This window comes from Trichoplusia ni, chromosome 10 (genome assembly GCF_003590095.1).
Source record: "Trichoplusia ni isolate ovarian cell line Hi5 chromosome 10, tn1, whole genome shotgun sequence".
Classification (NCBI taxonomy): Eukaryota; Metazoa; Arthropoda; class Insecta; order Lepidoptera; family Noctuidae; genus Trichoplusia; species Trichoplusia ni.
This window is the reverse complement of record NC_039487.1, coordinates 9,749,838-9,771,826: the sequence shown is the minus strand read 5'-3', so window position 1 is coordinate 9,771,826 and position 21,989 is coordinate 9,749,838. Positions and strand designations below refer to the sequence as shown.

The 21,989-nt window shown below is 33.7% G+C and overlaps 2 protein-coding genes across 3 annotated transcripts in view; both read left to right on the top strand.

The window, feature by feature from the left end:
- Window positions 1-21,989, top strand: part of LOC113498014 (alkaline phosphatase-like) — a 103,530-nt gene that overhangs the window by 18,428 nt on the left and 63,113 nt on the right. The gene's annotated exons all lie outside the window — the stretch shown is intronic.
- Window positions 1,740-5,173, top strand: LOC113498213. The gene is made up of 3 exons (XM_026878151.1): window positions 1,740-1,755; window positions 4,038-4,125; window positions 4,322-5,173. The coding sequence occupies exons 1-3, from the start codon at window positions 1,740-1,742 to the stop codon at window positions 5,070-5,072; spliced, it is 855 nt and encodes a 284-aa protein (XP_026733952.1). The 3' UTR covers window positions 5,073-5,173.

Here is a 21,989-nt window from a genome sequence, read left to right as displayed (position 1 = left end):
GGGAGTTTTCAAAATCAAGCTCAAAATTAAAAGTATTCTTTGTAACTTCGCGGTGAGGTTAATAAATTATTAAAATAAAAATTCTGAAGTATCCTGACTTTACTTTTTGTAAAGTTTTGCAGAATTTTTCTACGAATATTTTATGAGTACGTTTCATAGTATTTTTTCTTAAAATATTCCAATATTTCTGAATAGCTTGTGAAAATTTCGTTCATACTATTCATAACGTATTTTTCGGAATCGCCCGACTAGTGTCGAGTAGTGTTGGTCCCTTGCTTGTCCGACCCAAACTAGTCGGACAAACTTATATTAATAAGCCTTAGTAAAACGTTATCAAATAGCTATAGACTAGCCTTAGCGGATACTCATTACAATAAGTTCAATTAACTCATATTATATTGTCTAGTGTATATTTAAAGGATAAAAAATAGAGAAAACGAACAACAATTAACATAGAAATAAGCCATTAAATGAAGAGTAAAGATCGCAAAGACTTAGCAAACTATTAAAGTATAGAGAGGATATTGATTACGCATTCACCAAAGACTTTAGAAGATTGAAATTCAAACAGGCTCCGCTCTTTCAATTGCAAAAGCTGCGAGACCATCTTATAACCCACGATCGTCCTTTCACTAACGTAAAGCCAATATCATACCAACGAAGAATGCAATTACTGAAATTAAATCTCCAAACTCAATAATACCATACTTATATGCTACTGAATTAAAAATCGGTCAAGTATGAGTCGTACTGTGACAAGGATTCCGCAAAAATAATATAAAAGTCACTTATCAAAATATTACACTTGCACTTATGACTGCGCCAATTATTGATTAACATCTGTTTTGTATATTTTTGTTATATCAGTAACAGGAATACATTACGAGTGAAATTAAAGCCGTCTAGCTATAGCGGTTCATGAGATAAAACCTGATAATAGACGAACCGACAGACAGCAGATTAGTAATAAATTTCAGGTTTTCTTTTCGAGTAGGTACGGGTCTCTAAAAATAATCTTGTAATTAATATTATAATTATATTATCATAATAACTTATATTAATCATGCTAAATAGCAGACGTGAGAAATTAATTGCATTGTTTAAAACTACGAAACGCTAATCATTTAAATCTTTTTAAGCGTTTATTTATTGCTTTTAAATCTTAAAACAACGTCTTTAAGTTCACTTTCGAATACCGTTATACTTTCTTGTAAATTAGCAGACGATTCAATTAAATTCTAAATTAGAGACGCAGCTGAACGTGACGATTTAGTATGAAAAACGCATTTAATTAAACGTTGGATTGTTTGAATTAAGCAAATAACATTTTATTGAAGCTCACTTGGGCTTTGTATTAAGCCTGGATGTATCCCACACTTGGATACAGGGTAATGTGTTCCACGATAGCTGTTTGCTCAGGAATGCGTGGATAGGCTCCGCACAGTGATGAAATCCGATTAAATTGTGTTCACAAAGAAAACATCAACATCTTTAAGTTAAGTGACGTGCTTAGCGTGATTTAATACCGCTGTTTGCCTTTATAGTGTAATGTTGGGAGTAATACAGGTTATGGATGAAATTTACGATTCATTTATAAGGTCAAGGTTGTCGTGGCGATTGTGTGTTAATGGAATGGTTCTTGCATGAATATTTTGGCATTTATTTAAATTTTCCTATGTTTTAGTTAGGTTCTTCAACGTTATTTAATTTACAATAGTCGTTAATTACATACTATACAAATGGTATACGAAGATGGTATTTATTATTTTCAAATGAAAGACGATAAAAGATATTGTTGAAATGCACAACGTTGATAGCCATATTAAAACTCGTAAAACAATGACGAACGTTTTCGTTTGTAATAATTCTGTATCAGATGACCAATATCGGACATAGTTCAAGCGTTAAATATAAAAAATGAACTTTACTATTGTCATCCTTTAACAAGAATAACGGTTATAACCGAATATATGAATTCTGATGTCACAATTATGTGACCGGACCACAAAGACAGTCTGTAGGGGTACGCGGAGGCCAATAAATCTCTCTTTTTTATGAGAAACCATAAATTAGAGAGCGTTCAACGCTCATGGTCATTCCTGTCTGATCCTTGGACTTAGGAAAGAAATAGTAAGAGGGAGAGAAATTAAGAACAGTTACTGACGCAATAAAAAGTAACGATCACCGAAGTACAATTACAAGGGTATTACACACACGTGATGGTATTGCCAGCTTCGATGGGACGGCGTAGTGTTCGCGACACGCCGTTTGCTTTACGATCGTATGTAGGAAATTAGATGGGATTTAAGTAATGTTGAAGACAGTTATGAAACTAATTATAAGTTACATTATAATTTTAATGATTGTATGACGGGGAATTTTGTGTAATAGTGTCAGAGGTCTAATGAGACTAAGTGAAAGACGTGACTGTGTTGTTGTACGTGAGGGCCTACTTTAATCTCTTGAAGTAATATTTTTGAAGTTGTGGAAGTGTGTAGTGCGTTGTTCCGTTTCTATAGCTGAAATAAAATCAATTTTACTACTAATATTCGTAGTAGATCATACCTATTTATCTGCCTATCTAATCTATGCCTATATAACCTCCTCAAATACTATAAACTTGGCAGTAAGAGTGTCAGAGTCACAAGTCTAATGATTTTAAGAAATCCATCTATCGCATTAATTAGACTGTTATAGTCGAAAACTCTCTTGTCTTAGATAATCTTGTCAAACACCAATACAAAATTTAACTTATCTATATAAAACGAGACGGAACAAAGCCAAGGTGCTCCCATGTATTCTGGATGAGCTGAGAGTGTTTTAGCTCGGAAACGTCGAAGTTTATGCTTCAACAAAGTTACAGGGACACTTACTTACAGTATGAAATACCATAACTCGTAGTAAGCAAACCGGAGATTCCATAACTTTTACCCGTTTAATATAAATGACATTGTTTTACAATTGCTGCTTCACTATTTCACTTGGAAACTTAACAAAGAGTAAATAAAAACATTTACGAACAAGAACATCTGTTCATTTCTCAAGTTAGGAGAGTCTATTAGAAATAATGGATTATTGTCATTGTGCTTGAGTGATTCAATTCTTAAGTTTTTGTTCTGCCGGACTCTAAATGTCAACAAACCGTTTGTGAAAGCGTTTATTGTTATTGTTAAGACGAGCGTGGAGGGAAGTGTCTATTTTTGGATTATAACGTTATCCTACAGATTATACTCCTGTAGGTATTAGGCCTCCTTGTCAACTAAAATGAGAGAAAACCTTTTCTTAACGACTCCCGCATTCAGGAATTTAATCCTTGTGTCTCGGGAGGTTTTGCAAACATAAAATTCACATGCACAAAGACACCCAGACTCAGAATAAGCTTTCGTGGATCACACAACGCTTGTCCTACGAGAGTTCGAAGCCGCGACACGTCGCGCACAGTGGGTTCGGCGTGATGACCTGAAACAATGGGCTATCCGTGCAAGTGAATAAATAATAAAAATATTATATTCAACAGTGTTCTTGAACTATACCCGAATAGTAAGCAATACATCATTTTCACCTTTCTTTTAATCCGCAAAAAAGATGAATAATGTATGCACAATATTTCTTGTTCAACAAATTGTAATTTTATTCTTCCATCCATTCATATAAATAGAGCCTTCAGACTTTTTCATTACAGGTCATTATTTCGGCTGACGGGTGAAAGGAATATTTAGGACCATCCATCCTAGTTTATTTACATCAAACCAAAAGCCTATGAAAAGTGAACTCTACTAAATATGATTTATTGGTTTATTTAGGTATTTTTAAGAGGAAATTTTCGTATCCTCTCTTAAAAGGTTGTTCTACAGTAACAATATGTTTATATGTGTATCTAAATCTATTATAGTAATGTTACGTTGCAAATACATAGGTACACTTCCCAGTTTTACACCTTCGTTCTTAGTTAAATAGAAAAAAAAATCTCCATTGCGTGCCAATTTTTTCCAGGTAACTCTCGAGTTGTACTAGAAAATAGATTAATAATTCACCAGCGAAGGCCGTCAAAGCTGTGTCAGCGAACACAGATTTAATACCAGCTATAACCAAAAAGACTGCGATATACAAGTCAGATTGCACAAAGTTAGTGCTAGACAATAAAACACCTTTGCTCCCGTATTCTCTTTTCGTCCGTTTTTATTGGACATTGCTAGATTCGAAAAACCAAAGGTGAAACGACGTACAGAATATTGTGAATCCGGTAATTATAACCTAACTTTTTACCGTTTTTTCAATCGAAATTTAAGTTACTTTGTATGGTCTGCCTCTTTACATAAAGGCTTTTCAGTCTGTATATAAATGAGTTGATAGCAGGGCTAAGCAGCAAGCGTATCGGATGTTGGATTGATGGAATTTGTGTGAATAACCTTAGCTACGCGGATGATATGGTGCTGCTCGGCCCAACTGCCAACGCAATACGGGAACTTTTAGACTACTGTACCAAATACGCTGCAAGCCACGGTCTTTTGTATAACTCTAAAAAGAGTGTCTTCATGATCTTTAAGGGCGTCAGCAAAAAAATATCCCTTGAGCCGGTCATTACGCTTAACGGACAGGTAATTCAAAAAGTGACACAGTTTAAATATTTGGGGCACTGTGTCACGGATGACCTTGGGGATCATGCAGATATTGAACGGGAACGCAGGGCTCTTGCTGTGAGAGCGAATATGTTAGCACGTAGGTTTGCTCGCATTAGTAAGGAGGTAAAAGTTACTTTGTTTAAAGCGTATTGCCAAACCTTCTACACGAGTAGCCTGTGGTTTAGTTACACGCGTGGAGTATTGGATAAATTGAGAATCCAGTACAATAACGGCTTCAGAATGCTTTTGGGCTTGCCGCGTTTCTGTAGTGCCTCAAACATGTTCGCACAGCATCACACCCATGACTTTTATGCCATGATACGACTTAAAACGGCGTCACTTCTGCAAAGGGCACGGTCAAGCTCAAATGGCATTCTGGAGATGTTAACAAATAAACTTGACTCGCCTATTATGCAACACTTTATGCAAATACTGGTGAGGCAAGAGTAATGTTAAGGTTTTATTATTATATTTTATGTGTGTGTTACTAACATAGCTTTTATAAGTGTTTCTGTAACTAACCCGTGGACCTCTGTTGTCTGAGAAATAAATAAATTATTATTATTTTTATAAATACACTTCCACTCATTACGCTAATAAGGAGTTAAAAATGCATATTTAGTTTAACTTAAGTTTCGTCTTAACTATGAATTCTTACTAATTTGTGTTCTGTGGCAAAAGTAACGATGAAGAATGATAGTTATTAATAAATGCATTAACACCACAAGTACATACTGCAGTAGCGCAATACTGCGTCAGGAAACCTAGTTGACCTATCGTTCTATGTACTTAGTTAGAATCAGCCTCACGCGACTTACTATAAAAATGTTTTTTTTTTCCATTTACCTATTTGTAAATAGCTTTAACTATTTATTTATCTTAATTGGGAGCTCTTAGTTAAGCTATAACCGCATAAGTGAAACGATCGCAGGTTAAGCTATGCTTGACGGGGTTGGTCCGTAGATGGGTGACCATTTTTATCATAACGAGTTCCTCCGTATTTCGGAAGGCACGTTAAGTTGTGGGTCCCGGCTGTTACTCCTACATCTTTGACAGTCGTTACAGGTAGTCAGAAGCTTGGAAAGTCTGACAACTAGTCGAACCAAGGGGTATCTTGTTGGCCAGGTAACTGGGTTGAGGAGGTCAGATAGGCAGTGGCTCCTTGTAAAACACTGGTACTTAGCTGAAACCAGTTAGACTGGTAGCCGACCCCAACATAGTTGGGAAAAGGCTAGGCCAATGATATTTATGTATCTTAAAATTTAATTATTATTCTTGACTGACATGATAAAGCGTTTTTACTATTCGATGATAACAATGTATAATAAGGTAATGAAAATGGCGCCCAATCCGAAAAGTATTACACAAATTCACGATTTTCGATTTACGAATGAATAATGTTTTCTGCACAATATGTTAGTGTATGTTTGATTCATCGTTTTCATTGTTGTCATGTTTGACTGTTATTGAAGGATAGGTAAATGTTTGAATAGCAAGTATTGTACATATGTTAAAGTAAAGGGAAATGAAAATACGGAAGTTCGCGCGCTGTCAAATATTTGTTCGTTTTATATCATTTTTTGTATATCGCTCATTGATTTGCTTTGGATTTGTGGATGTGTGTTCAGTGTTATGTATGTAATAAATCATCAAAGGGAATTTAGAGTGTTTAACTTTGTGTCTGTATTGGTATTCCTACAATAATATGTTGTAAAAGCTTATTACAGTATTAATATATATTTTACTTATATATATTATTTTACTTATATTATTACTTAGTACATATGTAAATAAGACAATGATAGTCTATTGAACTACTAACCTACCTTTATAGGGGTGAGGACATTTTTTTTCATATCCGTCATCTAATTCAATGAATAATAATGACAAAAGAAATAAATGTGGATACATTTATTTCAATTGATCCAATTACTGAGAGGAACTTACACGTGACCTTGTCAATTTTTTTTGTTCAGAAAAAAGCCAGTTATCTGTTAATTTCTGTTACTAGCTGTCTTTTTCTATTCTCTCTCTATATTAATAATTTTCTATTGTAACAATTATAAGAATACTTAGGAATATTGAAATGCAATATGCTATTTGAAAAAAAATAGCAATATGCTATTTGCATACTTGCTATTTGAAAAAACGCAATGACGTATAAACATGAGACATTCTCATTTGACATAGTTATATGTGTGCAGCTTCTAATTAAATAAAGGCTATGAAGCGGTTCTGACGGGATAACAAGATCTGTCAATGTAATTTATAGCTTTTGGTAGCAATTAAACGGTTTCGTGGTCCGTAAATTACATTCGAACCATTTTTACCGAAGGGCTCCGACAATTACAGGGTGATTTAAAACGGGTCTTTTCAAAAAGGAGAATATCTATTACTTACATGCTGACTGAATTTTTTCAGCTAGGTATTCGAGTCATCTTGACACGACAAAAGATTTCATTAAGGGTTCAATTCTTTGGTACAGGCGAGTGATTGTCTAACCTGTAAAGAAAAAGATTCAAGAAATTGTAGACGCACATATGTATACAGGCCACGTTCAATCAAGTCTAAGACTATTGAAGGAACAATGTTTCGCTAACGAATACATTTGTTAAAGCAGATGTGTAGGCTGGTTGGTATACTGACAGTTAATTAACAATATGTCATGTGAAAGTCATCTTTTACTGAATAAAATTGTAGGCTAATAAACCTAGTTTCATCCATTTTTAGGGTTCCGTACCTCAAAAGGAAAAAACGGAACCCTTATAGGATCACTTTGTTGTCCGTCTGTCCGTCCGTCTGTCCGTCCGTCCGTCCGTCCGTCTGTCAAGACCCTTTTTCTCGGGAACGCGTGGAGGTATGAAGCTGAAATTTATATCAATTACTCAGGTCTACTGTCCTTTGAAGCTGTGAAAAAATCAAACTTCTAAGCCAACGCAATCAAAAGATACAGCCGTTTATGCTGCAAATTTTCGACACTTGCAAGGGAATCAAAACCTACAGGGTGCTTCCCGTGAACTCAGAATCTTGAAATTTGGTACGAAGCAACGTCTTATAGCATAGATAAAGGAAAAATTACGAAAACCATAATTTTTTCATTATATCACATAATATATATTTTTTTAATAATTTTAAACTTACTACCTATTTCCTCATAAACGCGTAGAGGTATTAAATTGAAATTCATACCAAATACTCAGGTCTATAATACCTTTAAGCTGTAACAAAATCAAACTTCTATGTCAACGCAATCAAAAGAAACAGCAATTTAAGCTGCATATTTTGAAACTCGCAAATACTCGCAAGGGAATCAAAACCTAAAGGGTACTTCCAGTCGACTTAGAATCTTGAAATTTGGCATGAAGCAACGTTTTATAGCACACATAAAGGAAAAATTCCGAAAACCTTAAATTTTTGGTTACATTACAAAAAATATAACCTTGCAGGTTTGTACGGAACCCTCGGTGCGCGAGTCCGACTCGCACTTGGCCGGTTTTTTTCCTTGTTAAGAACATGGTAGCATGGTACTGTAGGCTAGGAACAAAAACAACATGGTTACCGAGATGAAGATAGAATAGTTATGAAACTAATCGATGATTCTTAAAAAAAATGGAGATTATAACGACTCCAACGTTTTTATCCTTGTCAGTAACATCATATTTGCAATTCATATATGTAGAACCTACTTAATCAAATCCTGTTTTAATTAAGTCACGGCGACTAGCGGCTGTTCGGGAGCTGGTTCCAAGACAATGGGATAGCAAGTGATAATCCTCCGCATTCCCTCGATTCCGCTTTATTTTCTACTTGTTTCATAGAGATTACTGAGTCAGCACTAACACGGAACTCATTCAAATTCGCAAGTACGAGAGCCGAATTAACTCTGGATGACAAAAGCTGCGATTTTAATTGTTGTTCACGGATAATGCAATGCGATTTAGAATTTAATTTTATTATAATAAGGTTAATCAAATAATACTTAACTAATTAGTCTTATTTTTTAATATAATTTCGATTTTCATCATCATCATCCACTGCCTTTGTCTTCCTAATACTGGGCATATGCCTCCCCTATTTCGTACCATCTTCTACAGTCCTGTGCCAGCCTCATCCAGACTCGCCAGGATCGACCTGAGACATTAACTATGTCGTCCATTAATTTTAATTCCGGATGACAAACGCTTCTTTTGCCTAGCCAACCATTCTGTCACCGCCTAAGTCCGCCTGCCGTCATTTCATCTGGCCAAGTGGTCTGCCCAGCTCCATTTCAGCCTTGTTATTGTGATACCGACATCTTAAAGTTTGGTTCATTTTCGGATGTTAGTAATTATTTATCAATAAGTTGTTATTTAATAATTTTACGTTGTCAAAGATCAAGAGCAACATTTCATTAAGTTATTTGCGAGTTCTAGATTCAATATTTTATATTCCTAGGCGACAAATAGAATTTCCCGATATTCTAGTCCTATTCTATTCTATTCCCATTAAAACAGTATTTAATGTGGGTAGGTACCAATACATATACAAAATTAATGTATTCATTAATTTGGCGTGTATTTTATGTTTACAATTAATTTGAGAATTGTATTTCAGTCGCGTAGGCGGTAGATTCAAACTATATTCTCTTTTAGCTTATGTAACATTTGTAAAACCTTTGTACTGAATTCAGTTCAAATCAATTGCCCTTGGGTTGTAGGTTCATCGTAAGACGCGATTAAGGGATTTCGTTTAGATGGCTGATAAAGTAAGAGGACACGATTTGTTTAAAAAGAATTCTGCTTACGCAGGGAGGCCGTATTTGTCACGAAAAAGGAATCTGCGTTTGTGGTCATTGAATTTCGGTCAGGAAGGTGTAGAAAAGTAGGTATTTATCGATTTTAAATCAACTCAGTCTTTTGCAAGAATCCAATATTGTTTTAAAAAATACATCTCACGTGTGAGGTAGTGGGTATAACTAATCATAGTAATCATACTTTTAAGTACAATAATGTACTTAGTAACTAAAAATGTTGAAATTTCTTATGTGAAAAGATCGAACTGAATTGAAACAATGCAATATCCGATGGCAATAATAATATTGAGAAAAAGTTCTGAGTCATTTTTAAGGTAAAATGAAACGTGACTTTAGTATCGAAAAAGTTTTTTAAGAACCCACAAATGAAAATCTGAATAATTGATAGCGATAAAGAAAAAAAATATCAGACTATGAACTCGGTTTGAATAGTGTTTTAAAAGTATTTATTTACTTGTTTTTTTTTATTATTAAATAAACTAATACAATTAGTTTTGCTTCTATAAATACGGGATAGTGAAACAAACAGTTATGTACAAATTGTTGTTAATTTTGTTCAAAATTTTGTAGTTCAATAATACCATTATTTACCAGTGAATGCAAATATATCCGTCGTTTTACGATAAATGTGTAATACTAAATATATTTTCATGCAATTTATTTCAACCGTGTAAATAAAAAAGATAGATGTGTTTGTTTGTGTCAAACTGAGTATTCGCGTCGCGTAGCGATTATCTTTTATTTTTATACCCCATATTTTCACGTAATGTTTGCGCCAATAAACTCATTTTCTTTCGTCCTATGATATTTAATCTCTCAGCGTAGTAATGATCTACCTCCAACGGAAGGGTTGGAGTACCTACATTTATGATCGCCACAAAGCAATATTTTGAAGAAATTAATATGGTTTATCCAGTTTAATAACACGAATAAGTTACACGAAATTAATTGTCAAAATTTGTTTTCGTGTACTTGGAAATTAAATTAGTTAACTAGCGTGGTGATTAGTTCTTAAAACTTCTCTATATGGGGAGCTTGTTCCCGTTCAGAGGGATATCAATAGTGTCGATGTCACATGATACAATCCAATTTATTATAGTTTGTCACAAAAATGAATGACAGTAACATATTATTTCGATTAATATACGAATAAACATTTGGAATCGTTTCTAATTATAGTTTCGTTAATCAGCTTTCATGTTGACAGTATCTAAATAGAAACACATTATCAATTGTCATGCCAAATCAGTTTCGTGATTTCTCATGAGTGGGACGTAGGAAAATGCCATCTAGCCTATTTCAATCTCGCCTGACAGTTGTTCCAAAATGGCCGCGGCTGACAGACATCACGCCCGAAACTCATTTGGAAACAGAAACAAACCAAATTAGTTTACATCACTGTTATCAAAATTTGAACATTTTGGCATTACATTATCTTGTATTGTATGTTTTAGCAAGGAAATGAATGATAAAAATAAATAGTTTTGAATTTGAAATGGCATTGCAACCTATCCATGGAAGATGCATAAAGCAAACGAGAAAATATTTAGTACTTTTTTCAGTGTCTTTACTACGAGGTCTTTAAAGGACTCTTTTTTTTTTCTTTCTTGAATTTAGTCCTTGTGACGGTTTTACAAATATTCATTTATTTTTTAATTGAATCCTTGAAACCAGGATTTTTACAAACATTCAAGTCACAAGCACAAAGACCAAGACTCAAGACAGCGATTGTGTAATCTACATACGATTTTCTTGCGCGGGGATCGAACCCGACATGCCATGCATATTGGGCTTGATGTAGTGACCGCTCGTCTGGTAAGAACTATTTTCTAGTATGTTTACAAATCTTTTACTCTATTTTTCCTTATAATAAAGACAACACCTATGTACATAACCACAAATATATGGCGCCGTTATGTTCTAAGAAACAAAATCCATTTAATGTAATGAAGATAAATTACCCAAGGGACCCGTTTACACGCGTAATATTAATACTAATAGTGAGGGTCAACTTCACATTATTGTACACAGTACGATGTTATTGGATTCCTGGGATCTTCGTTTGCCTTTGCGGGCCTAAGACCTCTCAGAAAATTCTTCATGGTTTTAGAGAAATTCTAATATCAACAACGTTCGATTCAAAAATTTCTCGTAACGCGCAGTTGAAAAATCGATTTCGTTGCAAGTTGCAAGCAGCAACTTTATTGGTTTTCTAAAAATCCTTTGAGATACAACGCTGATGGAATTTTGTAAACTGGTTTACTTTTTCAATATATTTTTTTTAAAATTCTAAGAGCCCTTTGACAGATGTATTAAGTTATATTATTGTATTCGGTAGATGGAAACCGAAAGTAGGCTGACTAATTTAATTCTCGATGCCCAAATTTGGTTATCAGTGGTTTGACAAAATACAAAATATAACTTCGTTTTGTAACTATATTTAAAGTTGAATTCTAAGCGAAAACTCTGATTATTTGATAAAATCATCAAGAATTTGCTTCTAAATTCGAAATTCAGTTACCAGATTCGGGTAACCAAACCACAAGTCGACAGCTGTGCTTAGACAGACACCGAGACAATGGTTGGAATAAAATATATTGGCGAAAAAGATAACGAAAAACGGATTCTGTTAGCTTAATTGTAGAGTCTAATTTAAATTGCTACGTAGAGCGTGTTAAATGAAGTGGACCAATTAAAGTACAATTCTTTACCTAATAAGGTCTATTTAATTTGGTTCTGCTAACACTGCGAATGGCACACAACACTGCTTCTGTGTGATTTCTTGCTTAAATACCCTGTAGCTGTGTATTTTTGCGAAGTAATTAGTTCTCTTTCAAGTTTTACTACATATGTATCTATTTAATTAATTAGCATGAAAATTCACACATTCTTTAATTTATAATAATTGGTACACAGTATATATAACCGTTGACACTCACAACATTAAAAAACGTATTAAATTGTGGTAAAAAAAATGGAAATTAGGAATATTTTTATCATTTGTGAGGTACCCGATGCAATGCCGCAGGTTTTGTATGTTAAATAATTTTATTACTACACATAAGCGAATATTTTGTGCTCTTAAAATGGGAACACTTGAACAATACCATGTCAAGTCAAAACACACTTTCAATTAACGTGAATTAGTTATGTAGTCTGCTCTCTCATTACAAAGATATAGCAAGTCAAATGTTACGTTGAATCAATAAGTGTGTCGCTAAACTGAATATGAGCGGAATAATTTTAGTGTATTAGATATTCAAGTCAGACAGGTTATATGAAAAGAAGGTTTATCCGGAAATACTCTAAGCAAATAAACTACTATCGATATACCATTTCCATCACTTTTTGCTTCCTTTACTACGTTAAGTACTTTTGTAATTGCAATGTAATTTACTTAATATTGTACAAGATCAATAAAAAAAAACTGTCATATATCTAACTCAGAAAAAAAACTTCGAGCTAATTAAAAATTCTCAAGTCAAACAGACAATTGATACGCATAATATTCCAAGAGTTGATAAGAAATATTGAACCACTTTGCGTCGACTGCCACCTTGGAGCGATTTTAGTCAAAGATAGCTAAAAATATTCCCGACTAAATTACTTTTCAAATAACAAATATCGGATTGGTATCTCTTTTGGTGTTTAAGAACTTATTTTGCCTCAGACACACAGAAAACTCAAAGTTATAGCACAGTTCAACTTTTATGAGTCGATGGTTAAAACAAATCGTAACATAACACACTTATATGATATGCAACATAAATAGACACAACAGCTTCTGTGTCAGGCAAAACGTCATGAATATTCTACTGCCAGTATTTTAACGGTTTCACGAACCAGTAATGAGGTTATTAAAACAATTGAGGTATAATAGTTGTTAGAAATGCTTGCACGAGAACAAAATATGTTTCACTCATTACCAACGAGTTGAGGTAAATGTCTGACCTTACTTTTAATGTTCTTGTTAACGCCCCTAATTAACTTAATTGTTGTAATAGAAGCAGAAGTGGTTTTGTAGTTTCCTGTAAAACATTTTCAGGATTTAAATTAAATAGATGTCTGTATTTTTTTAATATTTTCATGGCAGGGTAAAAAGTTTTGGTAAAATGCTAGTATTGTGAGTCTCGAAATTTAAGCCTGTTGAAACAGCAAGAAAAAAATTCTCGCTCTCTTTTTGATCAAAAAATTGTATGAAATATATCGGTATGCTACAGAATATTTTTTTAAATCAACGTTTTCAGCACACTGAATTTTCTACGCAATTAAAAAAAACCTTTCGTTGTTTCTTTGATGAACTTCAGCTGAATAAACGTTTTCAAATACCCACCAAGAATAATATTCAGTGTACAATAACGGTCAGCCTTGAAACATATCTAATGATAAAGATGAAAAGTATTCTTACCATTATTATTATCCTGGCAAATGAGTTGTTTTCAGAACTGTTGAACTGTTGAACAGATTAATCGTATCTGAAGCGTGGAGTAAAAAAAGGACAAGTACGTGTCGGACTGGTTGCTCTGAAGTTACTGAAAAAACTAACCATCTATTTAGTTAAAAAAATGTTCACGAGATTTAGTCTTGTATCAAACGACGAACAGATGGACAGTGGATTTTTAGCCTTAGCGATTTCTGATCTTACACTTAATCGTCTTGCTTGCAAGCTTAGTCAAGTACATTATATAAATAATACTCAGCGCGTGTTACAAGCTTAGCGAACAAAGAACAACAGCCGTAATAAATTTATTAACGTTATAAATAAACGATTAAATCTGGTTATAGTATTATTTGTATTCAGGTTCGTGTCTAATTGTTTCAGCTGTGTTTATAATAATTACGTAGCAATTTTACTATGGAGGAAAAATATATGGATTTTTTTCGCGACTAGGTATGTGAAATAATTGCTGGTTTGAATTTTAACTGGTCTGAACGGCTTTCCCCTTATAGTTATTCAGACATCTAGAAAAAAAGCGGGCTAAATGTGAGAAGGACTCTCGATATCTCATAAACATGCAGAAAAACAAAATTTGTCACGAAAATGGTCGAAATGGTTGCAGCGGCACCGTAAATCCACCATCTGTGTAAATTTCAATTTTCCTCCTACCACGGTTCATGAGATACAGACTAGACTGTCGGCTAAGCTTTTTTAACACAATTTCGCACAGCCCCAGTATTTATTGCAAAGGAGTAGCGTTGATTTTCTTGACAGTGTAAGTCGTTGATCACCAAAAGTACATGAACAAGGTGAAAAAAACACCAGGCTACAATCAAGTTAACATCCATTCGAGACCTGTATATTATTCTGTCTAACAAGCAGTCTTATGTGTACCTGGTAAATGCTTCCGGGCAGTAACAGTTAGCCATATCTTGCTCTTTGTGCCGAAGTTAGTTAAGCTGAGTCCAAATATTAGATACAAGTTCTCTAAGTAAGGCGTCAGCATTCAACGTCATTACGAAACTCCCTTGTGAGGGGTCTTCTCAGAAACCACTCTATTTACTGGTTTATCCTATCTTGTTCAATGTCCAGTGTCCACCCTTGTGGTTTGCAGAAATCTCTTATAAATGCTGCAAGTATTTACTGATTATGACAATTTGTGACGAATAAGCCCGAAATCACACATATCTTGTTCAGTATCAATTGCCAAACCTTGTGATTTGTAGAAATACCTTACAAATACTGCAAGGGCTTTTATGGATATTCACTGGTTATAACAAATTGACCCCGAAATCCGTAAAAGTATTATAGAGGCGAAATTTAATGTTTTTCGGAATTTGGTGAGGTATCTAAGGCCAACACGTGAAATATTCTTCTTTCGCTGTATATCGCGTATTTTGCTCGTATAAGTAATAATACTTTTCACTTAAGATTTATCATGTTATTTGGAAAGTGAAAATGTCAGCACCTTTCGGGCTCGCGACTTGTAACAGACACATTGCACCGTTTCGAGGAAAGCTAATCGGAGTTTATAGAATTTACCCTCTTTTTGGATTCGAGTCAGGTTTCAAAATTGTGTTTTGGCATCTGTTTTGACAATGAGACACATGAGATAGTATTCGAGACACTTGGTAAAGAAGAATTGTATTAGGAATTGACCAAGAATTAAATTTAATCCAAGATACATTTTGGGGGTTGAAGTTACCAAACTTTTATCTTCGTTACGATATTTAAATCTTGTCATACTAATATCCCATTTCGTCGTTTCGTGAGCAAACCTGTCTGGCATATGCAGCCATGCCATTGAAACTGAAACTATAAAAACTATTCGAAAAAGAAACAAAAATGTTTGTTAACCACTAATCCAGTAGTAATCCTAAATTCCGTTTTCTTAACATAAAAATAAACTACAAATTCCATTGCAAACATTGTACCCTCATTTATACACATGTACAATTTGCTAACACATAAGAATGCTGGCAGAAAATGTAATTTTTCAGACGGAGTACGGTTTATATGCATTTTTAACACGTCGTCAGTCGCGCTAGTTTCATAATGTACAAATGGAATTGAGAAGTATACGTAAGCGAGCTGTGCGAGGGATTTATCCGTATTAAGGTTTGTATTTCGTACTTTTATAAGTGGGATCCTAATAAATAAACAGGGATATATTTTAGAGATGTATCGTTAGTAAAAATAATAAGTGGAAGAATGTTTTACGTTCAGTGGTCTCGACGGGCATTGCTGCAATTGATGTTTATGGCCCTTTTTTATACTATTAAAGAAGAGGAATATTTGTCTACTTAACGAGAGTTTTATCTTCAGTGGACTAATGATCAATATGGTTCCATATTCTTTCATACGTTCATTTTATTTTATTTTTTCTTGTCCTTTCACATAGCAAAGGATAATTTACTATAAGCTTATATTTTACTGAATACTTTGATAGTATTACCACCAATGTTAGCCCATGATATTACAAAGCAGAAAACAAGCTGTTATTACCGTCACAAGAAGTTGATTACTTTCAGCAAAGGGTACGTTGCAGGTATACCTTTGCGTGTTCTATTACACAACTTTATAATCATCTACTTATTATATATTTCTTTCTTTGAAGCTTAGTATTTCAAATCGCTACTTAGACTGTCACGGAAAGCTTATTATAACTGACCTGTAATGAACTAAAATAATGTTTGATGTAGTTTCTCTTATAATTTTACGCTGAAAGTTTTTACGTTAAAGGCAATGTGCAAAATTATTTTATAGCTTTTTTACTATTTTTATGCTGATAATTGAATAAATTGCTGTTGAACTAGTTTCTGCACGGTACTCTAAATAGTTGGGTCAATATTGAGCTTAGTATAGTTCTACTGACCTCGTTCCGATTAGTTTCAAGTCAGGTATTATTAGAGAAAGTAACCCTCCTAAAAGTGTAGGTGGCTAATATAACGTTGCTTCTAAGATTGCAATAAAAAAACAAAATATACCAATCTACATCCAATCTCCATTTGGAATGGAAACTCTTTGGCTCACTTACATTCATTTTCTTATTGCATCGTTTTAATCAACTGGTTTTTCCTACCATAACGGTAGTCGAATTTTGAAATTGTGTAAGAATATTTTAACAAAGAATTATTCGGGTATAAGAAAACAGTCAGTTACGTCAGATAAAATAAACAAATACAAAGTCAATTTAAGTAGATACGAAAATACCTATTCAACAAAATATCCTTCACCTTAACAAATTTATTTTAGTTATAGTTTTTGGCTCAAAATCTTTAGGATTTTCCTGCAAACGACGGTGTAATGTTCGATCTAGCGTGCAAATTGACGTCGGCTGTTCGTAATGACAGGGCCGTCCGCTTCTTTCAAGAGCTGTCTTTTTAGGAACGAGGCCAAAAGCTCGATTCCCACATGTATACATCCCACTATATTGATAATTTGATACTGAAGGATAAATAAAAGATTTTCTTATTCTGGCACCAAATATTGCGGTATTTGGAATCTGTTTTTCGGATGATAGTGAGAAATGTTTCCGCTGTGTTTTGTATGTGAACTGGAATAATGTATGGTGGTTATATATCTTAGGGGCATAGTTCATACGTTGTATTCTAATTTGCAACGTTCATGCGTGGCGCTACAATGGTGATGTCATTATGTCATTTGTCATTATGTCGCCGGGCTGTATATGTATAACTTATATTTGTTGGCAAACATTTTTATTTATACACCTTATTAATACAAGCTTATAATTAATAACGCAGTTAACATAAAGCAAAATTAGTGAGAACTCGGTTGTCTATATTGAGATCGGACTGAAACAGAAACAGCTCTAGGAATACGCACTTCAAACATTGCATCTGATTGCTATGCGAATCGGCTAGCTGCAGAATTTACATAACATGCCACGGCGGTAATTATAAACATTGGGTTCACTATCCATTGTATAGTGTGGAAACCGATTTCGCGATTGCTTACAATTGTTAAACACATGCGCTTTAAACAGTTGAAGTTCGGATTCGTTGCATGTCCAATTAAGAAACTTAGATTGCTGTTAATTCTGTGGTTGTATCGAGTTTAGAGTTGTGCGTGTAGTTAGTCTAACTATTAGCACCTGCTCTGCATTTATGTTGTTTAGTTTAAAACTAGCTGTACCCACGACTTCGGCCGCGTAAATTGAACATATACTAAAAAGTAGCTAGAGCTGAAGCAGCGTAATTGCATCAGCTATCTGCTAATAAAAGTTGCGTCACATCAAAATCGGTCCAGACATTTCAGCGATTAGCTGGCACAAACACAAATACAGAAAGTAAAAAAAAGATGTGAATGGTGTTGTTAAAGGTCATTTAGCAAAGAACGACAATTTCAATATTACAAACAGATACTAGAATTTGTTGTATACAGATATGTAGAGATGTATTGATTGGACACATAAAAGACAAAGTAAGTAAACATTTTTTTGGGACAAAGGTTATTATTTCTCCTGTCACGAATGTATATTTTGCATGCAAATTTGATTACCTATGTCACACAAGATAATAAAGGCGAAAGTTTTTGTAATATTTGGTTAAGCGAGGACTATTTTATTTTAGGAATATTTTATTTCGGAACAAAACTAATATTTAGTGACAAATCTGAAAATAGTGTAGTTCAAAAATGGCGGGTAACACCGCGGGACACAGACTAACTATAGCTATGTATAGAAATTTGCTACATACATTTAACCCAATTAATGAAATGCCTAATGAAGGTTTTGTAGTAATCCCGATTTCAGGAATGTATTTCGTTGATCGCATCGCGCTGTAATTAGCAGTTAGGGTGTTTTTACTGCCCATTATCATGAGTTAATACAATTCACAAGACCTTTGGGTCTATTAAGTGTAATAGTCACGAAAAAGTACTCTATTATTACTAAGAGGCTACAACAGGCTGTTTTTTATTAGAGCTATTGACTATCTACTATACTTGACACACTCGTTGCAACTTCTTCGATAATATAATAGTGAACTACATTCTGAAATTGAACTTCCAAGAAACCATTTTTCATTTTCATATCAGTGCCTGCACTACAACCTCTTAAAAGAGAACTGTTGCTAGGGTGTGAACGAGACGGTGCATTACACACGTGTAATGCACCGTCTCGGCGTCTCGCTCCTCCAACAGCAACGGCTGTTTTATTTATAGTGAGTGCGCAAGTGTGCCTTATGTGCTCACCTCTTCGACATTATCAGATACTAAAATGGAACGAAAGTTTGACGTAAAAGAGCTACAAGTCTTGCTTTGTTGTCTTTAAAGTTTGTTCTTTTGTTATTTCAGGGTATCCGGAGCTACTTCTGAATTTATAATTATATCTTTCCACTTGTAGATTATTATAGCAATTTTTTATTTAATTTCATTTGTTCCCTTGTCATTTTAACCGCGTTTAGATTTCCAATTAAGCTGAAAGTTTCATGCGTACGTATTTTGCAATACTTATATTAAAATTTATAATATTTTCATAATATTCAATATTATTGAGCTGTTCTGTTGCTGAAGCTGTTAGGTCACAAACTGACAAAAGTCCAACGAGTTTTAATTCATTTATTTAGCCTTTACAAGCTCTAAAAAATCATGGCAAAAGACAAGTAAATCAGCTAATAAGATATGCTCTTTTTATTTTTCCTTTATTTTAATAAATTACACATACCTACTTATCAAAACAAATGTTAATATTCCAATTCAATTTCGGGAAATTAGTATTCAAACTGTTGAGATACTAACAATGGTACATTATGCAAAGTACTAATCCCGATCTAATCCACAATGGCCGGAAATACCCCACAATAACGTTTCCTCGTTAGATATGACATTATGACACATCATTAGTGATAAACTGTTTGGTACTTGGTATAAATTAACGAGCATATAGCAATGTCAAATGCATGACACAGGTTTGGGTGTATACTCATTTATATAGACAATTTAATTGATTTCTATATACTGACATAGTCATGGTAGAGTCAGTAACGATAGTTCATGAATACAGTCAAATTTATGAAGCTCTTAAACGCAGTCAAATACAGTCGATCAGTATTGGAACTGGGAAAGAAAGTAGATTGAACATCGGAAAAATATTCTTAATAACTTTCGACGCTGACGGTACTAAGCTACTTGTGTTTGACGTAGTCTTGATAGAATAGAGTATGTTGTTTTTTTGAAGATAAATTTCCTACACTCTGACAGATTTACGGTTCAATGGGCTTAGATTTTACCCTAGAATAAATATACCCTTAGACTATTTTGGAAGTTCAAGTTTTTAGTCCTTTTACTAATTAACTACCAAAAAAGGTTATCGACAACCTACAGGAGATTATATCAAAGTTAAACATTGAATCGGTGTATTCATCTTTTCGATTTTGCAAAAAAAAACCCGGGCAAATGCAAATTGGCACATAATAGGATCCGTGTAAATTTTGAGTTTTTTATGGGAAAAAAGATTAAAAATGACTGAAAATTGAAACTGTCTAACTAAAACCATAAAATACATCATTGTGGCAGAGGGACCAACCAAAACAACGGAATTCATTTTAAAGAATAAATATAGTAGATATATAAAATATTATACTGCAAAATAAATTCTGTAATCTTTAGGGATCCAAGAAACGCCTTCATGTACTCAATGAAAATGCTTTACTCGTTTTATGCGTAAAGTTTAAGGAATGAGGGTTACAATTTTACTGTTTTTGACAGACAATCTCAAACTGTTAGCGGTTCATACTTGTCGAATAAAGAAGTAAAATTCTTTTACGATCTGCCTTTGCAAGTAGAAATGAGCTTTTGTAACGATTTAATTATCTTTGGTTGAACGTAAATATTTTGTGCATCAAATAACAACTATTCGCGTAAAACTTTTCATCAACGATTTTATATATCTTAAGACACAACTAACCATTAGTGTTTTAAAGTGCGACAGTTAGAAGCACTCATAATAAAGTAGGTGTAATTCAAGAATCGCGTGTTCACAATCAAAATCATTTCCTTGTAAAGCAAAACAAACCATTATATGTCGTTATTGTTAAGCAATATGCAGTAATGTAAATGAGGCAGCAATTTACAGGCAATTATCAGAAAATGTTCAAATTTACAGGCTAATGAAGAGACATTTTGGTAATTGTTACCTGGTTCGGTGTTTACAATGTAGATTTAGTTGGTAAAGGCCTTGTGTTATGTTTTAGAGAAATTGCAGAATGGTATAGTCAATAGTATAGTAATAGTCTTTATTCATTTGTGTCGTGATTTTGAAATTACAGTACACAACGTTTGAGCGATTCGTTAGCGTTTGCGTTAGGTGACATGTAGCTTACTTCAAGCGTTGAACTCTTCGAATCGCACGCCAGTCTGTCAACATGATTCCGGAACTAGTCAGACAATCCCAATAAATACGGGAGAGTAAACCGTTGCATCTTTAAAGTATAAAATAAATAGTAAAAAGTTCAGTGGCTCAAAAAACTTTCCGCTCTAAGTTCTTAATTTCAATACTACTACTAAGCTACGATTTTTTACGTAGCCAAAGTATACATTAACAGAGTTTAGAAAGCAATGTTTTTCTTTCGGCTTTATTACGGTATTAACAACATTGTTTGCCAGCAACTTTACCTTTAAAAATGTTTCTTTTAATTTCCTAACGTCTTGATTTATTTTCGTAACGTTACTTGAGGTGAGACAAGTTTAATATAAAACATGAAATATGTTGAGTATTAAAATTGGTGTGGAAGTAATTTTTTTTAGTAATTAAGGTGATATTATGCTTTAAAAAGTAAAATATTTGGTAAAATTTTCTATTAATTTTATATTTGACTTGAACGTTTGTGAAAAATTCCGTGTCGCAAAGATTCAATGCCGATTAAATCCTTAGTGAGTAAATTGTTAACTTAAAAAGTCACATCGATATTTGGCCTGCGTTGGGATTAAACCTACACTATGTGCGTTGAAATCCATACACAGAACATCTATTTCATCACAACATCAAATACGATAAAAATATCGATTCAATTTTTTTTTACCAAAATTTTGGCACTATACTACATAAAAAGCCAAGATAAAAAATAGCTCTCAATAAAGAAGCTATATTTACTAGATCGACTCAACCCATTCTGAC

Excerpts from the sequence above, each read along its gene's own strand:
- LOC113498213 (XM_026878151.1), top strand. Across the intron at positions 4,126-4,321 it reads TACAAGTCAGATTGCACAAA|GCTTTTCAGTCTGTATATAA; the intron begins GTTAGTGCTAGA and ends CTTTACATAAAG.